At 42.7% G+C, this 17,554-nt stretch overlaps 1 protein-coding gene across 1 annotated transcript in view; it reads left to right on the top strand.

Moving 5' to 3' along the window:
- itga5 (integrin, alpha 5 (fibronectin receptor, alpha polypeptide)) overlaps positions 1-17,554 on the top strand; it is a 48,834-nt gene that overhangs the window by 25,656 nt on the left and 5,624 nt on the right. The window contains exons 16-26 of the mRNA XM_074681625.1: positions 1,049-1,104; positions 1,484-1,641; positions 3,754-3,891; positions 6,111-6,178; positions 9,223-9,373; positions 9,461-9,553; positions 12,482-12,561; positions 12,652-12,732; positions 12,820-12,925; positions 14,496-14,654; positions 15,240-15,347. Of these exons, the coding sequence (XP_074537726.1) occupies positions 1,049-1,104; positions 1,484-1,641; positions 3,754-3,891; positions 6,111-6,178; positions 9,223-9,373; positions 9,461-9,553; positions 12,482-12,561; positions 12,652-12,732; positions 12,820-12,925; positions 14,496-14,654; positions 15,240-15,347 (1,198 nt within the window). The remainder of the gene's footprint in view (positions 1-1,048; positions 1,105-1,483; positions 1,642-3,753; positions 3,892-6,110; positions 6,179-9,222; positions 9,374-9,460; positions 9,554-12,481; positions 12,562-12,651; positions 12,733-12,819; positions 12,926-14,495; positions 14,655-15,239; positions 15,348-17,554) is intronic.

Raw genomic sequence — 17,554 nt, 5'->3', positions numbered from 1 at the left:
TGTTTCTGCTAAGCAGCGGAGGAATAACATGCTGAATAGCTGCATTGTTAGCCCCTTATGGCCTCCTCCAAATGTGCACAGTGTTCAGTTCCAGAAAAGGGGAGAGGAAACAGACGGTTGCTTGCTGCTCAACATGGTTGACACTACGCTCATGTGTCTGCTTTTCCCCCCCTTTACAGATCCTGATCCATAAAGGAAACTCTTGTATACACATGTGTCTTGATTATGCTACGTTGCCTGGCAATGTGGAGTTTTTGGTGGGGGTGAAAAGGAGAGCACAAGGGATAATGGGAGGGAGGGGAGGAGCTGTAAGGTTTTTCGCTGTTGCTTTGAATGAGATATTGTTTAGTGGTGGAGCACAGCTGGGAAACATCAGGACACGTCGACTCCTGCGAGTGTGCGCACAAACTTTCAGACACAAGAGAGCGTATATATAAAGTTAATACCGCTCTCTGAAAGAAATCCTTGTAGCTTCAGTGTCTTTGTGTCTCGTTTTTTACCTCTACTTCTTTTGCTGTGTTTTTTTTCATGACAAATCTGCCAATTTTGCTCTCCTGCTTCATCCAATTTCCTCCAGTTTCTTTTGTGTGGGTTTACTTGTAAGGGACTAGGGGTTTTGGGGTTGCAGACTGTTGGACAGGAGCAGCATGTTGTGCAGCTGATGTCATGGGAGAGAGCTGCAGGCTTATATGGACAGCCATTGACTGGTCAGCGCTGAAACCCGAGTCATTGCCTAATTTCACCCTTCTTAGCTCTGCTATGTGTTTGTGTGTGTGTGGGGGGCTGTCGGTGGGAAAACAGAGAAGCAGCGATTTATCAGCTTGGAAAGGGGTCAGATGCCGGGATGCCTCTTTAAACATGGCATTTCATTCATATCATTCGTTGTTTTCCCATTATGCCTTGTGCCTTGTGAACATGTGGACCATGTAAGGACAGAGCAGCTGAGATAGAGGATCCAGAAAATAAGCGAGGGTATTTGAGGTGTCTGGAGTGGACTGTATATCTGCCATAACTGAGCACACTTCCTTGTCCTTTCTGTCCAAAACAGTGTCAACCTGAGTTTCTGCATATCTGCAGATGGGAAGCACCTTCCAGACATCCTAGGTGAGCCAACTTTCCACATCTGTGCTTTATTACAAGTATGGAAACTGTCAAAAAGCCACCAATGGTAATGTTTTAGATCCACAATAGTCTCTAGCTTTAAGTGTTTTGGCAGGTGATGAAGCTCTTCAGGATTTGTAATGACAGAGGGGAGCGTGCCAAACACCTCCTCAGTCCCCGTCGCTATCACCCCCTGCTTATTATCTCTAATTACTTCATCCTCTATAAACAAGTGTTTCTCATACCATTAGCTTTACGTTACATTGACTGCATTATCTGTGCTCCGGAGCATGTATTAAGCTTGTTTCTAAACCTGTCATTAGGTGACTCAAGTGCATCCATCAGGCTGTGAATCACTTTTTTGTGTGTGTGTTTGTTCCAGATTTCCAGGTGGAGCTGCAGCTTGATAGCCACAAGAACAAGCAGAAAGGTGCCGTGAAGAGGGCTTTGTTTTTTGACTCCCAGCTGCCTTCGCTGCAGAGGACTGTGACAGTGCAGCGGGGAGACCGTGTGTGCAACCACACCAGGATCTACCTAAGAGTGAGCCAAGTTTCTCAATTAGTTGTTGAGACTTTTATTTTTGCTTTTAAGAGTCACGGAGGTCATCCTGCAGGGAAAAAATACAACATTGAAAACGATAAAAAATGGGAAAAGACTCAGCAAAAACAGCTGCACACTTCAGCTAAGTGTCTACGAGAAAGGAAGTGCCCAATTTTGAGGGGCCATTTACACAACAGTTTTAGGGTGAAACGCAAAAGTATTGTTGCATTTCAACCGTGAAAACAGTAAGCTGGCGTTTTTAGTTGAAACACTGACGTCACACTCCGCTTTGCACAAGTGCATACAACAGTCCAACAGTGCTGTACTTCCGTGTAAACGCATATTTTTTTCACTGCGCTTTAGCGTTTTTGGATGAAATGTTGTGTAAACAGGGCCTAAGAGTGAGTGATACTAATTCGTAAAAGGGCTGAATTTTTTATGGGGGGGGGGTTGTCACATTTCCTTGCAGCAAATGCTGGATGTTGAAATGCTGAGCCCTTACCCTGAACTCTAACCGTAACCCCGAGCACACCAATGCCATTTATAACTTCAGAACCTTCTATGACATCATCACCTGTGAGGTTTCCATGGTGATGGAACATCTTCATTCATTTTAATGGGCAAAGAAAATGGGAAAACCTTGAATACTTTACAAAGTATAAGGGTTTGAAATGTGAAAAGTACAAGCACACTTTTCCTGAGTATGCTGAACAGTTTAAAATTTGTACAGTGAAAATCAGTGAATTGTGGTAGGAGTAGTGAGCCAAATGCTCAGAATTTCAACACAAATATGTTTACATAAAGAAGTTACATGGGTTAATTTAGAATAGAATAGAATAGAATAGAATAGAATAGAACTTTATTGTCATTGTAACAAGTACAACGAAATTGAAGTCACAGCAGCAATCAAGAAAACAAAAGTAAGAAAGTGTATAGATAGTGCAAAAAGGTTCATAAGAAAATAGATGATGACAGCTTGTCCATCAATCTCTGGTCAGCCAGCCTCCACCTCCACAGGGTCCAGGACTGAGCTTCTTCAGCAGTCTGTCGTTGGTGTCTGACGTTAGCTCCGTTAGCCATGTTTGTGAATAGCATGATGCTACTCTGCCCTCTGGTATTCCCTCTGTTGCTGGGTTAGCACGGCTAGCTTGTCCATCTTATTGGAGATAGATCTTACGTTCCCAATAACGATGGATGGAAGGACAGGTCCATGCCGTCACTTCTTAGCTCACACCTGAGAACCAGCACGTCGTCCTCACCTCCTTCTCCTCACCTTGTGGGAAGACATCAAGCCTTGCACCAGATAGCACTGACATGCTACAGGCTGCTAACAGCTGAGTTCACATGTAAACAATGCTGCTGTGGTTACATGTATTATCTCCAGACAAACTCAGGAGAAAAAGTAGTAAAAATATCACTGAAGCCACAAAAAGTTTGGTGTCCATGACCAACAAATGAACCATACAAAGCAATGATCCACTCCAAATACAAAGATTACGAAAAAGAGACGAAAAAATTACAAGAAACGGACAAAGAACAGAGAACTGCGGCAAAAGGCAGCCATAGCCAACAGGACGGGCCTACCAACAAGCCCACTTTTCCTGAATGTGCTGAACAGTTTAAATTTGTACAGTGAAAATCAGTGACTTGTGGTAGGAGTAGTGAGCCAAATGCTCAGAATTTCAACACAAGTATGTCTACATATAAAAAGATACTTGGGATAATCTTGCCTGTATGCCAGAGAAGTCTTGCTCTAAATATCATTAAGGGATGCGGCTCGGTGTGCGCCCCATGTACGGAAGCAGTAGCCCTCCTTTCCACCATCTGTTACATGTCGTCCTCCTTTCTCTACTACCCACATTTCCTGCCCATCTTCAGCTGTCTTTTCTAATAAAGGCAAGAATGCCCCCAAAACAACAACAACTAAAGGATTTAGTGCAGAGTAAAAATTGCGAGGTTGAAGCAGCAGCATGTTTGTTTTCATTTCACATAAGTGTAGAACTCATAAAAATACAACATCAACAATATTTTCCTGCAGTTTATTAAGAATCTCATTCCTTTTGTATAAATTATATCTCTAACAAACTTTCCTGTCTCCTTCTCTGTACACAGGAGGAGAAAGAATTCAGGGATAAACTCTCCCCCATCTACGTGGCCTTGAACTTCAGCTTGGATCCAGAAGCAGCGGCCGACTCCCACGGGCTGCGGCCCATCCTGAACTATCAGACCACCAACGTGATTGAGCAGAAGGTACTTTGCGTTCCACATCTTAGATTCTAGCTTCAATGCATGCAGGGAAAAAAATGCTCTGTAATGTGTGTGTATGGGTCTCATACTCTCTGGACTGATGATAAGAAATCAGGCATCTTTCCCTGCATCATCGGCCAACCGCTCACTGTTTTTCTCTTCTTGTCCCCGATGAAAGACTGAATCTGTTCCTTTTAATGCAAACTACTCTGGAGGGGAAAACGTCCAGGATGTCTGGAAAGCTGTTGTCAAAATGAAAATGTGAGGCACTCTAGTGTGCTTTCTTCCCAGCAGACTTTGCTCTGTTTGCCTGCGTGTCTGTACACAGGTGACTGAGTTTTCAGGAGATGCAGAAAGTAGTCGATATTTTCAGCCCGGGTGCAGCCCATCTGGTTGAAATCTCTCGGCTTCTCGCCAGCTTTCTTCAGACACTGAGTCGATTTGGCTGAACATGTGGCATCCTCTCAGCTGTGGCACAGCGCGCCCCATATGTGAGCGCAGCATCGGGAGTATTTGAGGAATCAGCAATCAGCGTAATTTCATCCTCCCCCTTCCTCATCTCACTATCCTGGTGTGTCTGGATCAGGACCGAACCCTCTCATTGATGCTTTCCCTCGATATCAAAGCAGCCAGGCTCTCAACAGATGTGGTTGAGAGACCTTGAGACAAGCCTGGGCTCAAATATTGACGTTAAACCTGAAAAAAGCCACTTCTTGCCAGGTCCGATCTGTCTGTATAGAGCCTGCCAACATGTTTCCTTAATCTTTCTTTGGACTGTGTGAATGAAACAGTGCATAAACAGTGCTATAATACTCTAGCACGGCCTCAGCCTTGATCAGACACATGATGTCCTATCGATTTCCACATATGCTCGGAGAATGTGTGTCAGACCTCGTAACATTTCATCACCTCTGCCAAACTTTTACTCTCTTCAAGCTGGAGCGAGAATGAGAGACGGATGATGTTCCCGGCACACTTTTCATGCTGTAACATCTTCCACATGTTTCTATGAATACTCAAAGCGTAATGATGGATCTATTAATTGTCTGCACTCAGAATGGCGTCTCTTTGTGCTAAAGCAGTTGTTGTCAACTTTAGGAGTCTGGGAATGAGAGAAAAAGAGCATCAATGGTTTCATTGTTCTTAAAATAAAAACATCTGAACACACAGGCGTGAATTTGATTAATGGGCTCGGCTCATTTTGCCAAGTTAGATTTCTCTTCTCGTCCTCATTATGTCACATGCAGACCTCGGTGTTGTTGTTGTTGCCCTTACACAGATGTGCAGATCCAGCTTAGCATGTTGCGTACCATGGTGTCCATGATTAGAGCCCCATGCATGGTGTAATGACTAGCATGGGCGCTTTGCTGTCTCTAATCTCCTCCTCTATTTCTATTTATTATCATCATCGTCAGGAGCATCATCTCACTGTCAGAGTCGCAGCGGGATGCAATTTAGCCATCCGCAGGGCTTTCCCTGCCACACGCTCAGCGGTTATCCACTTATCCCGTCGTGTTTCTGCTCCTTTGTTGTTCTACCCTCCACTGTAATCTCACTACTGCCTTCCAGGTCAACACACAGATCCCGTGTCTCAGTATGTTCCTTTATGTCTTCGCCCCTCCCTCTCCATATGATCATACACTGCCGCAGTTGGCAGGGTGGCGTAGCGTGTGGTGAAAGCGCGGTTGCCCACACAGCGCTGTGATGTGGGACTCTGGTGAGAGCTGTGGAGCGTGCAGCTTTGTGCTCAGCTCCACAGGAGGATCTCCTCGGGCACGCTCTCTTGCGCTGGACTCCTCCACCGTACATCATTTCCTCCCCTTACGCCACAAACAGAAAGCATGTGTGTGTGTGTTTTCCGGGGACAGCTGGTTCAAGGGAGTGTGTGTGTGTGTGTGTGTGCATGTTATGACCTCACTGAGTCAGTCATCGTCCCTCTGAGGCACAAGACTGTTTTTAACTGTCTGATAGGCAGTGATGATGTCTTGTAGTTGAATGAGACTCTAACGCAGGTGTGTGTGGATGTGTGTGGTGGTGGTCGAGAGGAAGAGGTGGAATGTATTAGTCATACCACATGTCGCATCTTGCTACACTCATCCTGTTGTCTCCTTAAAAACAGATTTGATTTATCTGGTGTGTCTAATTCTCTTCACATGTAAAGAAAGTGTTTCCTCTTATTGCTTCTATTAAAGTTTAAAACACCCTCAATGTTCATCTTTCAGGCTCAGATTCTGCTGGACTGTGGAGAAGACAACATCTGTGTTCCTGACTTGAAGCTAGCAGTGCACGGGTGAGTCCGTTCATTTCCTTGCGGCATATAAAGTCAGGAAGTACATGAGAATTCAGCGGTGAACAGTAAGCAGGGTCATAATCACTGAACTCTTCACCTCCACATTGGGAATGAGAGCTGGAGCGTAAATACAGCTGTTTTTGTTGTTCCACTGCCTTATTTAGCTTAGCATACCAGAGCGTAGCTCTTAATAGTCTCAGAGTTACAGTGCAGCACAGGTTCACCATCATCTGAGAACAAGAAGCAGCTCCGCTCTACAGGTGCTTTGACAAACAAGTTACGGCTAAGAGATGGATGAGATGAAAGGGATCAGTTTGGATCCAGTCCCAACCTCGCAGCCGTCAGAAGCCCGCCACACTTTGATTCGTGAAATCTGCTAGCATTTTTCTCAAAAATAACAGCCTCCCTGATACTCCCTTCTCCACTCTGTCATTTTGATCTCACATTCCTATATTTATCTGCCATCTGCCTCAGTTTCTGCTCAATGTATGGCTGATCCATCACATATGGAACAACCTGCCTGGGGTGGGTGTTAGCGCTGCACTCTATCCATGAGTGCAAGCCCAGCAAAACTTAGCCACAGAAGCTTTTTCTAGTTAAATTAAAAAAATGCCTTGGTGTTTTGACTGCTCTGGGGTACGTTGTGGTGGTAAAAGGGTGCACAGAAAAAAAGATCTAACAGTCTGCTTCGGGTGAGAACAAGCTACAACCTTTCATGTTGAAAAATTTAAAGTTAATCTGAAAGTGCAGTCCCTTGGGTGTCCACTTGGGGCTGGCTTTAGAAGCTGAGAAATGCTTGTACTCCAGGGTCTCAGAGATGTGCATATTGAAGGCCTTTGGGCATCGCAGCAATGTGAATAAATGGCACTAAATTGCCAAAAATTAGGAGGCGTCATATTGAATCTCTGCAGCTATTCTCCAAACGTTGTCTTATTATTGTTGTCTTTGTAGTTTTTGTGTCTTTTGTCATAAAGAACTGGGTGCTGGGACACGAACACAACCATCAGTCCTCAATGTTAAATGTCTTGGTTCGTGACATGTCAACAACGAGCGTTTTGATTGGTCGGATGTGTACTCATCGCAAGCGAAACTTTGGAAAAATCAACCTCGATCCAAGAAAAATAAAAGCAGCAACAATGTTGCTGGTGTGAAATCTTGCTTTGAAAAACAGTGTCAAACTGAGAGCTTTGGTTAAGTTCTATCTGTAAACATGTTGACATGTGTTATCATGTGGTAATAAGTAAGAACACTAACAACAACAGGAGCTGATTGCTAAACACCTCTCCTGTGGTCAGTTCTGCTGTGACACCTGACTTCCAGGGTTCAAACTTTATTTGAGCCTGGAGTTAAATCTGTTTAGCAGCAAATGAGTCGGCCCTCTGTTAACCCTTTAAGTCCTGGCCTCTTTTTGTGCCTCTGCTAAAAAATGATGCACCCGAATTGTAAAGAGTACATATCTTGTGCTATAATAAAGGGAACACTTGTGAAATTTGTTCAAAGGTGTCAGCATTGGTATATATGTCACTGGCTCAGAGTGATAAATCATGTATTACTTCACTTACTTTTTTTTTTTTTTTAGAGTGATCTCAAAGTCCCCCAATTAAGGGACCTTATAGTCATCAACAAGTGCTAGAAAGGCAATCCACATTAATAAAACACATAAGCAGTCGATAAAAAGAGAAAGGAAAGAAATATGATTGATCATCAGTCGATAAAAATGAAATTATTAAAAACGTTAAAAAAGCAAAACAAAAAAAAACTTCTGCACCATTGATAAGGCCATGTTATACTCCCTGAGGCTACTTCCATGTTTCAACAGAAACTTCAAAATAAAACTAATCATTTTGGAATCTCCTGTTCTCTATGTAGTTTATTTATTGTTGAACTTCTTTCTTTTCTTTCTTTCTTTCTTTCTTTCTTTCTTTCTTTCTTTCTTTCTTTCTTTCTTTCTTTCTTTCTTTCTTATCAATTTTATTGTATCTTAATCTGGCTAAATTTTGCAAGAAGCGCCATATTTATTTCCATGGTTTTGTTATCATATCTTATTAGCTGACTAACTTTCATAAGGCTGTTTGTATGTTAGGTGTTTTTTTTCAAATCTTTTTTATGAATTGTCTTCATTGTTAATGTGTATGTGAGTGTTGTCAGTGCGTGACGCCCACTGAAACAAATTCCAGTCGACAGTGTGGACATGGCAATTAAGATCTCGCATCTTGAATCTAGGCTAAACCTGCGTTGTAATCTTCATTTTTGAGATTAACTGTTAAAACAACTTATTTAGTTTGTGACTGACAAACTGGCCCTGCAGTATCTAATAAACTACGACATGATCAAACACTTGAAACTGGTAAATGCCAACTTTAAATTCACTGTTGTCTTAATCTGTAACCTTGAACAGAGCAACACCACCCTGAGCATTATGTCAGATGATCTGGCTTTAGTGTCAGTCTCACGAGCGTTGCTTCTTATGTTACATCGCCAAAGCACCATCAGAAAAATTGCTCTGTGAAGCTTTCTTTAAAGCCTGTGTTTGTTTTAAAAACCAGAACGATTATTCAGATCAGCTTCAGAAACCCTCTCTCTTTCTTTCTCCTCTGCTTTAAAAGAGCAGGCTGTAATTAAAAGCGTCTGTGTGGCCGTCCATATGGAGCTGCTCATTGTTCTTAGCTGTAGAGAAAGTGCGAGGGGGAGAGAAGGAGAAGGGGGAGGCGTTTAACACTCTGCGCTCTCTTTTGCAGCATGTATAACTTTATTACCACAGCGGAAAAGTTTTAACAGGAGGGGCGCTGATAAGATAAATCCTAGAGATGTTTCCTTGTGGCTAGGCATGAAAGGAAAGAGAAGCATGAGAATTTATGGATTTCATTAAACTACAGATGATTTAATGCCCACTTTTGTGTCAGCAAACACAAACAAAGTTCATTGTGGTTTATTCATAACTTTATGACACAACCTGACCCACATTTATTTGTTTAAGGAGTCCTGACTCCATTTAACCCCTCTGTTGACCTGATTAGTGACCTCTTTTCCTCTTTTCTCCACAGGAACAAGAAAGAAGTCTACCTGGGTGATGACAACTCGCTGACCCTGACTTTCAACTACAGGAATGAGGGCGAAGGAGGGGCGTATGAGGCAGAGCTGTACGTGGTGCTGCCGCCTGAAGCTGACTACAGTGGTATTGCAAGAAACAATGAGGTAACATAACTTTTAGCAGCTTGTTCAACTCTTAAGCCATGATTATTTTTCTTTCCTGTGATGTGACGAGTCTTTCTTATCTTTTAGAGCCTGACTCAGCTGACCTGTACCTACGAGACGGAGAACCAGACCCGATACCTCAGCTGTGATTTGGGGAATCCAATGAAGCCTGGCACAGATGTAAGAACAACTTTCTTTTGTCAGTTTTTCCCTTTAACCTCCCACTTGATGGTTGATAACACATAGTTGCAACTGGAGAGTAATAAAAGTGGTAAACACTTGTGACACACTCATGATTTTTCCTGCTCTGCGTAGGAAAAAGTCACATGTTCTCCCCAGGTGCGGTGTGAACACCACAGGAAAAGTCTGAATGTGTCAGGAAATGTTGTGACAGGAAACACCGACTCCATCTGTGCCCTCAGCTCCCTGCTGGGTAGAGTTCCCCTTTCTAACGATGCAGTCACAAGCTGGCACGCTTTAAGGGGTCTGCAGAGGAAAACAGTCACCGATGTGTTAACGGGGGAGAGATTAGCACACTCTTTTCTCCAACGTTCTGCACGCTTGATTTCTCTGAAGTTCTCAGACTGAAGCGTTATTAACTTCATACAGTTAGAGGAAGCTCATGTCTGCTGGCAGAGAGTTCACAGACTGACACACCCAGGAACAGAACATACCTAATAAATGATGAAGGGAGTAGATTACGGAGAGGAAAGAGGGGAATGTCCGTCTGAGGGTTCTTTACTGTGCTTTAAATTAAAACCCTTCAAGCGTACACGGACATTCTGTTCTTTGAGGTGTGATATCACATCTTTTTTGTCTTTATTATGGATTTATAAGCTATTCGTCTGGCTTATTAGATACACTTTGATCTTGAGAGAGGCTGAATTTGTATCCTTGTTCACGGCAGTTTTTAAATTCCACTAATGACCCTTAAGACCCTGGCAGAACTTATCAACAAAACCACTAATTTTCAACTTCTTTATCAGAGTTTTAACACTATTCATTGGCATTTTCAAATCTTTGGATTTCTTTTTATTTCTTTTTCCTAATTTACAAAGTTCATGTATCATTTCTCACAGATCTTTGCATACCTTATTAGATCTAGATGGATCCCAAGATCAAATATTCAGATATCTGTATCACTATGATCCAGCCAAACATTCAAGGGTATGTAAACCTTGCGTTTAAAAAAGGGAATACATAGATATGATAAATGGCTTCACCTGACCTCAATTTTTTTTTAAAAAAGAAAAGTTTTCTGTAAAATCACATTTCCTGGTGTCATATTTTCCAATGAAGGCAAATATTCTTCGAACTCTATGAGGGTATGTACATTTATGAGCACAACTGTACAAGCTGAAAAGGTCAAATTTTGATAAAGATATCAGCTCCTTTTATATTCTACCTTTAGCTTTTGGATGTTGCTTTGTGAAAATCTAAGATCAGAAGAGTTTTAATCCAAGTTGTGATCAGCAGCAGTGCTACTTCAGCAACATTGCTCAGCATGTAATGACAGCTAAGCTTTAAATAAAGGCAGTGTGAGGATCATATAAGTGATCTTCATCATCCATGTTTGCTCATGGGAAATTACCAGGATTCCCTCATTTTGCAGACACAGCTCATAACACAGGCTGTGAGTAACACTCATAGACTGTGCATAGATTGGACAGCATGGCTTGGTCATTTATCATTGTACAGTTTTGAAGCCAAAATTCCCCCGTCACAGGTGCAGCCATTGGTAGCAGTTGTGCAGCCAGAGTCTGCGCAGTAGAGACTGTGAGGGGCTCAGAGAAAACCTGAGCAGAGCTGGGTGACAAAAATAATTACTTTTTTTTCATTCGAGAGTACCCTAATGTCTTCTTGGCTCTCCCTCCATACATGTTTTACAGTCCCCGAAAAAAACACAGGAACATCAGCTGTCATCAATAAACGTGACGTAAAGCCTTATTTTTAACCTCTTATAACTAACGAAAACAAAACTTTCCAGAAAAAAAGAGGACTTGAACACAAAGTAGCCCAATAATATCTTCAAATCACCACAACAATTAGACGTGAGAAACATTTCTACGAGGTGTATTAATTTTCTAAAGTTTGACCACAGCCCATCTGGAATGGCTGGAGAACTGGATTTTTTGACCTACACTGCAGCCAGCCACCAGGAGGAGCAGTTTTTGTGGCAAACTCACTTTAAACAGAGCGAGATGACGTCCATTTTTTTTACAGTCTATGTCAACACTGAACAGCACTAAAGACTGAGTTTACAAGGTTTGATTGTCGTCACTTTGTTACGAGTCATGACTTGATGGTGGGTGAAAGTGCTCATGGGAAACTGAGTCTTTTTTTTTTGGAACATTACTGATTCCAGATAGTACTCACATCACCTTTGATTCAGCATTATATTCTGCAAGACTTCCCAGAATTTTCTATTTTTTGACCAAACAGGTGCCTCAAGAATTATTTATACACATGAAAATATCTATAAATGAAAAGGGGTCATAAAATGCTCTGCAAATAAAGGAGGATTTGCTGGCATCTACAGTCTAACGTAATGACTGTGTATGTCCTTTGATTCAACATTAGCGGACCATTAATCTCAAATCTAACAACATTATTGTTCTAATAAAGTATGATCCAGTTTGAATTAGCACTTAATTATCATGGGTCTTCCTAATTAAAGTTGGTCATCACTTCAGGAGGACACATTTGTCAACACACAGTAGCTGATGTAACAATCTGAGGTTGATTCAGCCCCATTGTCTTCATCCTTAGATCTTTAAATGTGTTACTAAATGTTTCCTTGTTGAAAATGAGGTCAGATTACTTCCCTATGTATTAATGTTCCACCCAAACAAGCTCGACACGGCTCCATCAGAGCAACATTGCGACACCCTGAGCCTCACTCCACCCGAGATGATTGTGATTGGTTTAAAGAAATAAAAACAGCTCAGACAGTTCTTTCCCTTCCTCTTGAATTATTACGACTTCAGACATACTTTTCCCCGTGGAGATAAATCTGGCTGTGGAGGGATCGGTAGTAATGGAAAACAGTTTGTGATCTGCCCTCCTTTTCTTAAAGATGATGATGATTAATGTGTTTTCTCTTTGCAGCTGTGGGCAGGTCTGCGCTTCACTGTGCCGCGGGTGAAGGACACACACAAAACTGTTCAGTTTGAGGTTCAGATCCGCAGGTACGTCGGTCAAAGTGATCTGTGTCTTTTGAGATATCTGCAACTCTGGAAGGAAGTCAGTGTCACCAGTTCCTCTCTGTGTTTTCACAGCAAAAACGAGAATAATTCCCACAGTGAGGTCGTCCCCTACAAACTGGAGGTGGTTGTTCAGGCTGACGTCATCCTCCAAGGGTGAGTTCAGTGTTGAGATCCCCTCGTTTGAACTTTTGTAATTTAATCAAACTTTTAGTTCTCACAGCCTTTCTTCTCTTTTTAAAGTGTTTCTCGACCAGATAAGGTTTTCTTCCCGCCGGCCAACTGGAAGGTGACCAAAAACCAGGAGGTGGAGCAGGACATCGGGCCTGCAGTGGAACACATCTATGAGGTAATCAGCTGTGTAAACTCGTTGGGTTGCAAAGCATAAAGCCAGCCGACTTCCTGAGGCAGTGGTGAAGGAAAACTTAAGAAAACAGACTCAAGATTTGGCAGGGGGATAAATTCAGATTCACTTTTTCTTGGGTGAGATTGATCAGTGCTCTGAAAGGGCTGTAAGAAGTTTTTAATAGGTTTTAAACAGGCTTTGGAGGTGGAGCCAACGTATGGAGCATGCTGATTGGTGCAGAGCAGCCCCAAGCTGAAATATGACACCAGGCAAATGGAAGGCAATATTCAAAGAATTCTTTGGGCAAAAATACTGTACATATACTGACCATTCAGGGCTTGTTGAAATCAGTAAAGAGTGTAGAATTATTTGTTTTTTTACAGGATTGTGCTGGTGCAAATTGTTTATTTTCTGCAGATTTTCAAAGAGGATGTGTGAATAAATACAATGTTGACGGCAGTCTCACAAAATCACCAGTCTTTTTTTGGCGTGTTGCTGATTTCCTATGTGGTACATTCAGGTACCCTCAGAAACATGAGAATCTGACAAATGCCACATTTTAGAGCTTAGCTTTTACATATTAAATACAAACTTATTGTGAGTTGCCGTCAGAATTGTGAAACAAGTGGGTGCGGTGAAAGTCAGCTAGTTGAGTCGAGTGCATTGTTGCCCCAACCCCTTCGAAATGAAAACACATATTGATCAACTAATCACATAAATTACATTTAAATGACTGAGACTACTAGGATTAATACAAAATATATAAAAAATGTAAAGCATAAAATAAAATACAGAAAATATAGCTAAAAATTCTAAAAAATTAACACTTGATTAAAGATTTTTGTTTCAAACTTGATCCATGATTTTACACAGAGGGAGCCAGATTATTTACCTAAACTGCAGCTAGTCAATATGTCCTTAATGTTTTGGCTTCACTCTTTGGAAGCTGTCATGTTGTCCATTTTTTTTTACAGTCAGTAGTTCTGAATCAGACAAAAAAAGTACCTGATACCTGTAAATAGCACATGGGAGTGGAGCTGGGTGACAAAAATATTTCATTTTTTTCATTCAAGAGTTTAATCTCTTCTTGGCTCTCCCTCCATACATGTTTTACAATCTTTGAAAAAAATCAACAACAACAGCTGTCAATCATCATTACACATGATGTAAAGCCTAATTTTTAACCTCTAATAACTATTGAAAATGATACCAGATAAACGAGGACTTGAATACAAGGCAGCCAAACATCTTCAAACCACCAAAACAACTGGACGTGAGAAACATTTCTACGAGATGTATTTATTTTTTAAAGTTTGACCACAGCCCATCTGGAATGACTGGGGAGATAGAATTTTTTTGTAAGTTTATTTGGATGGATGTTTATTAACTCTCTACTAAAAAGTGCCGCAAGACACTGATTTCCCCCACGTAAGCGTGAAGTAACCCAAGTAGAAAGTAGAAAGACGTCAAAACCTCCAAGTGCTTCAAGCCATAAGTCAAACACACAACAGTTAACCTCCTTTTTGAAGTCGTCTCATGATTCACAGACTTATGTTCAATTTCCTTCTTCCAGCTCGTGAACAACGGACCCAGTAAGACCAGCCACACCCGCTTTGAACTCCACTGTCCCCTCAGTGTGCAGGGTCAGACCATCCTGTACCCTCTAGAGTTCTCCACAGAGGGCGCCATCAACTGCACCGCCGACAAAAACATGAACCACCTCCACCTCAAAGTAAGTTGCATAAAAACACCTATAGGGTTCATGTGAGGCGAAGTGGAGTGGCGAACACCTCCCACTGATGCCCCGTCAGATGTATGATTAACAGTTGTGTCTCCGCTGGTTGTCCACACCCTCCTTCCCAGCATCTCTGCCCCACCCAGGACACTTTCTTTGAAGTTATAACTCTTCCCTTTGCTCGGCACAGCTTGATGAACCACCTCAGACTGCAGCACACACACTTATAGGCAATGCAGCTCTGGGATTCTGTGGGGGAGCGTTTTACGAAGCTGTTTGTGTTTACATCCCAAAGTTGACAGATGTTTTACAGGGTTGTTGGTGCTCATCCATCTTAGCAGTGATCTAATGTTTTTTTTTTCCCTTGTGAATTGCTAAGTACTGTGTTTTTCCACGGGAATCCACAAGGAATAGAGCTCACATGCTTCTGATTAATGAGAAAAAGCCTCGAGGTCATGCTAACATTAGCTCTCGTATTGACAGAGAGGGTGGTGTGCTCATCTGCCTGCTGAGGTCACTGTCACTGTTGTGCTAATGGGTGCTCTGTCTGTGTGTGTGTGTGTGTCTTCTCTCTACCATCAGCTCCAGCGCACTTCCACAGAGCCTCCAATCCTGGCGCTAAAGGCACATGAGCACCGAATCGAGAGGAGGGACGTCAGCAGGAATCAGCTGGCTCATCTGACTAACCTGGTGAGATGCTTGAAGGGAAAATTTGATGCTCAGGAGTTAAAATAAAGCTGCACCACAAAAGTTAATGAGTGGGATAATCACTCAGGAAAAACCCATCTGGTCACTGGAATCTCTTTAGCCGGTTTGTTTCACACAGAGCTGTAAAGATTGACAGGCTGCAACTTTAACAGCCCCATAGTTACCAAGCTGTAAACGAAGCCAAATTATTCAGAGAGGTCTCCTCCTCTTAAAATCAAATAACTCTCATGATAGAAACAGGAAGATACTGAACAAAGGCATCTCGAGTCAAAAATCAGCTTTTCTCCAATGAGATTTGGTTGGCACAAGATGTCAGGAGGGGCTGTGAGCTGAGCTGCTCGCTCATCAAAATGATTTTTTTCCAATTGTTTAAATTATTTTAAAAATACCCAGAAAGGATATCATCAAAGCTAACTTTGTTAAAGCAGCTTGATGAGGCTCTTTGTTGAGGCTTCAGGGGCTGTGAGCTGAGCTGCTCAGCATGGCTGAAGGAGGTACAGAGTGCTTTTACACTGCCATGAGATCAAAATTAAGGCCCCGTTTACATGGAGACTCCCGCAACGATTCTTCCTTTGCGTTTTCAAAAGCCACCCGCGTTTACATGAGGACGGCGTGAAAACGATCCGCTTTCATACGACTCCAGGAGGACAAGTCACTTCTTCTGTTCTTTCTTTTTCTGCCGTTTTGTTGTGTGAGACGGTCGGCAATCCAACCATAACGCGCATTACCGCCACCTACTGGCTCAACTGGAAATGTGGCCGAGCGCGGAGCCTTCACCTGAAACTGCGAGTGCGCATGCGGTGACGTCAGCGTTTCACCCTGAGACGCTCCGCTCTGTGTTTACACGAAGCTGGATGGAGGAGCGGATTCAGATCTTTCTACTCTGGGGAGCGTTTTCAAAAGTTTGCATTTTCACTGAAAACGCAACGTGGTCTCGTCTAAACGGAAGGCCAAAACGCAACGAAGTGTTTGCGGAATCAACCGTTTTCGGCGCCATGTAAACGGGGCCTAAGTTCCCTGATATCCTAAAAAGTTCCCTGTTAGGTTGATGGTACTTTCTTAAAGTTAAGGGTTTTTGGGGTGTGATGCTGCAGTTTTAGGTACAGAAAGTCGGGTTTACTTTGAATGGAAGTGCAGCTTATTTTTCCCAAGTGTCAGAAAGCTCTTAATCGCACCAAACAATTAGCTTAAAGAGGACTGACTTCTACAAACAGTCAAAGCTTTGTTATAAACTGCGAGCATGAACACCACTTGGCCAAAGGGTCAAGTTTTATGTCTTAAGTGTCTTTAAAGTGAGTGAATGAGGAGCTTGAGTTAACTGTTAGGGGTAAATGTGGTTATGCAGTTAAAGCCATTTATTCGCCACTTCCACAGCTGAACAGCTCAGGGCTTCACACTGAGCCTGAAAACAAACAGTTCAGACTGTAAACGTTGCTGCATCGCTTTAAGTGAAGTGTGCAGGCCTGGATCTATTTTGGCGACACTGGCCCTGATCTTCTACGAGGCTCCTGGGATTGGCTAATTAGGTTATGATGTCGTTAAAAGGGAAAGGTCAGAGGGCACAGGGTTGTCCCCTTGTGGTGATTAACATTAAAGAGCCTTTGGTAGTGCTGGAGGACATGGAGGCTTTTTGTTGATGATGCACTGGTTTCTCCACAGACCACTCTGTAATTTTGCGCACACTGTCCCCATTGATCCCCTCAGCTGCAGGTAGCTCCTCGCTCTGCCTCCGTCTGTGGATACCTGCGTCAGCCAAAGAGCCCTTTGTCCGCTCTCCTGTCGCTCCTAACCGTGCTCGTTCATCAAGCATGTGAAGCAACACGTTACCATGAAGGACCCCATTCTTCCCTTTTCCCTGTGTCTGCACTTTTTGTTTTCTGTCCCTCAGAGGACAGACGTCTCTGTTCAAAGTGTCTCTTGATTAAAGTGCGTTTAGCCACGCTGGGAGGTCACGGTGTGAGACTTTCAAATGACCTGCTGTCTTTGAAGAGCTGGACGAGGCATCAAGAATAAAGGGCTTGATTTTGTTGCAGACAAAGCTGCTTTTTGATTTTCAGCGCTTATCAAGGCTCCAGCAGTATTTTCTTAACTGTGGGAACGGCCTCTATGCCACCAGAGCTCCATCTCTGACCGCATAATCCCACCGGGAGGATATGTGGGTCTGAGGCATCTTTGGCACTGGACCATGT

The sequence above is a fragment of the Halichoeres trimaculatus genome, unplaced genomic scaffold (genome assembly GCF_033239565.1).
Source record: "Halichoeres trimaculatus isolate MK-OKI-2021-1 unplaced genomic scaffold, fHalTri1.1 fHalTri1_scaffold_11, whole genome shotgun sequence".
NCBI lineage: Eukaryota > Metazoa > Chordata > Actinopteri > Labriformes > Labridae > Halichoeres > Halichoeres trimaculatus.
This window is presented reverse-complemented; position numbering and strand designations above follow the sequence as displayed.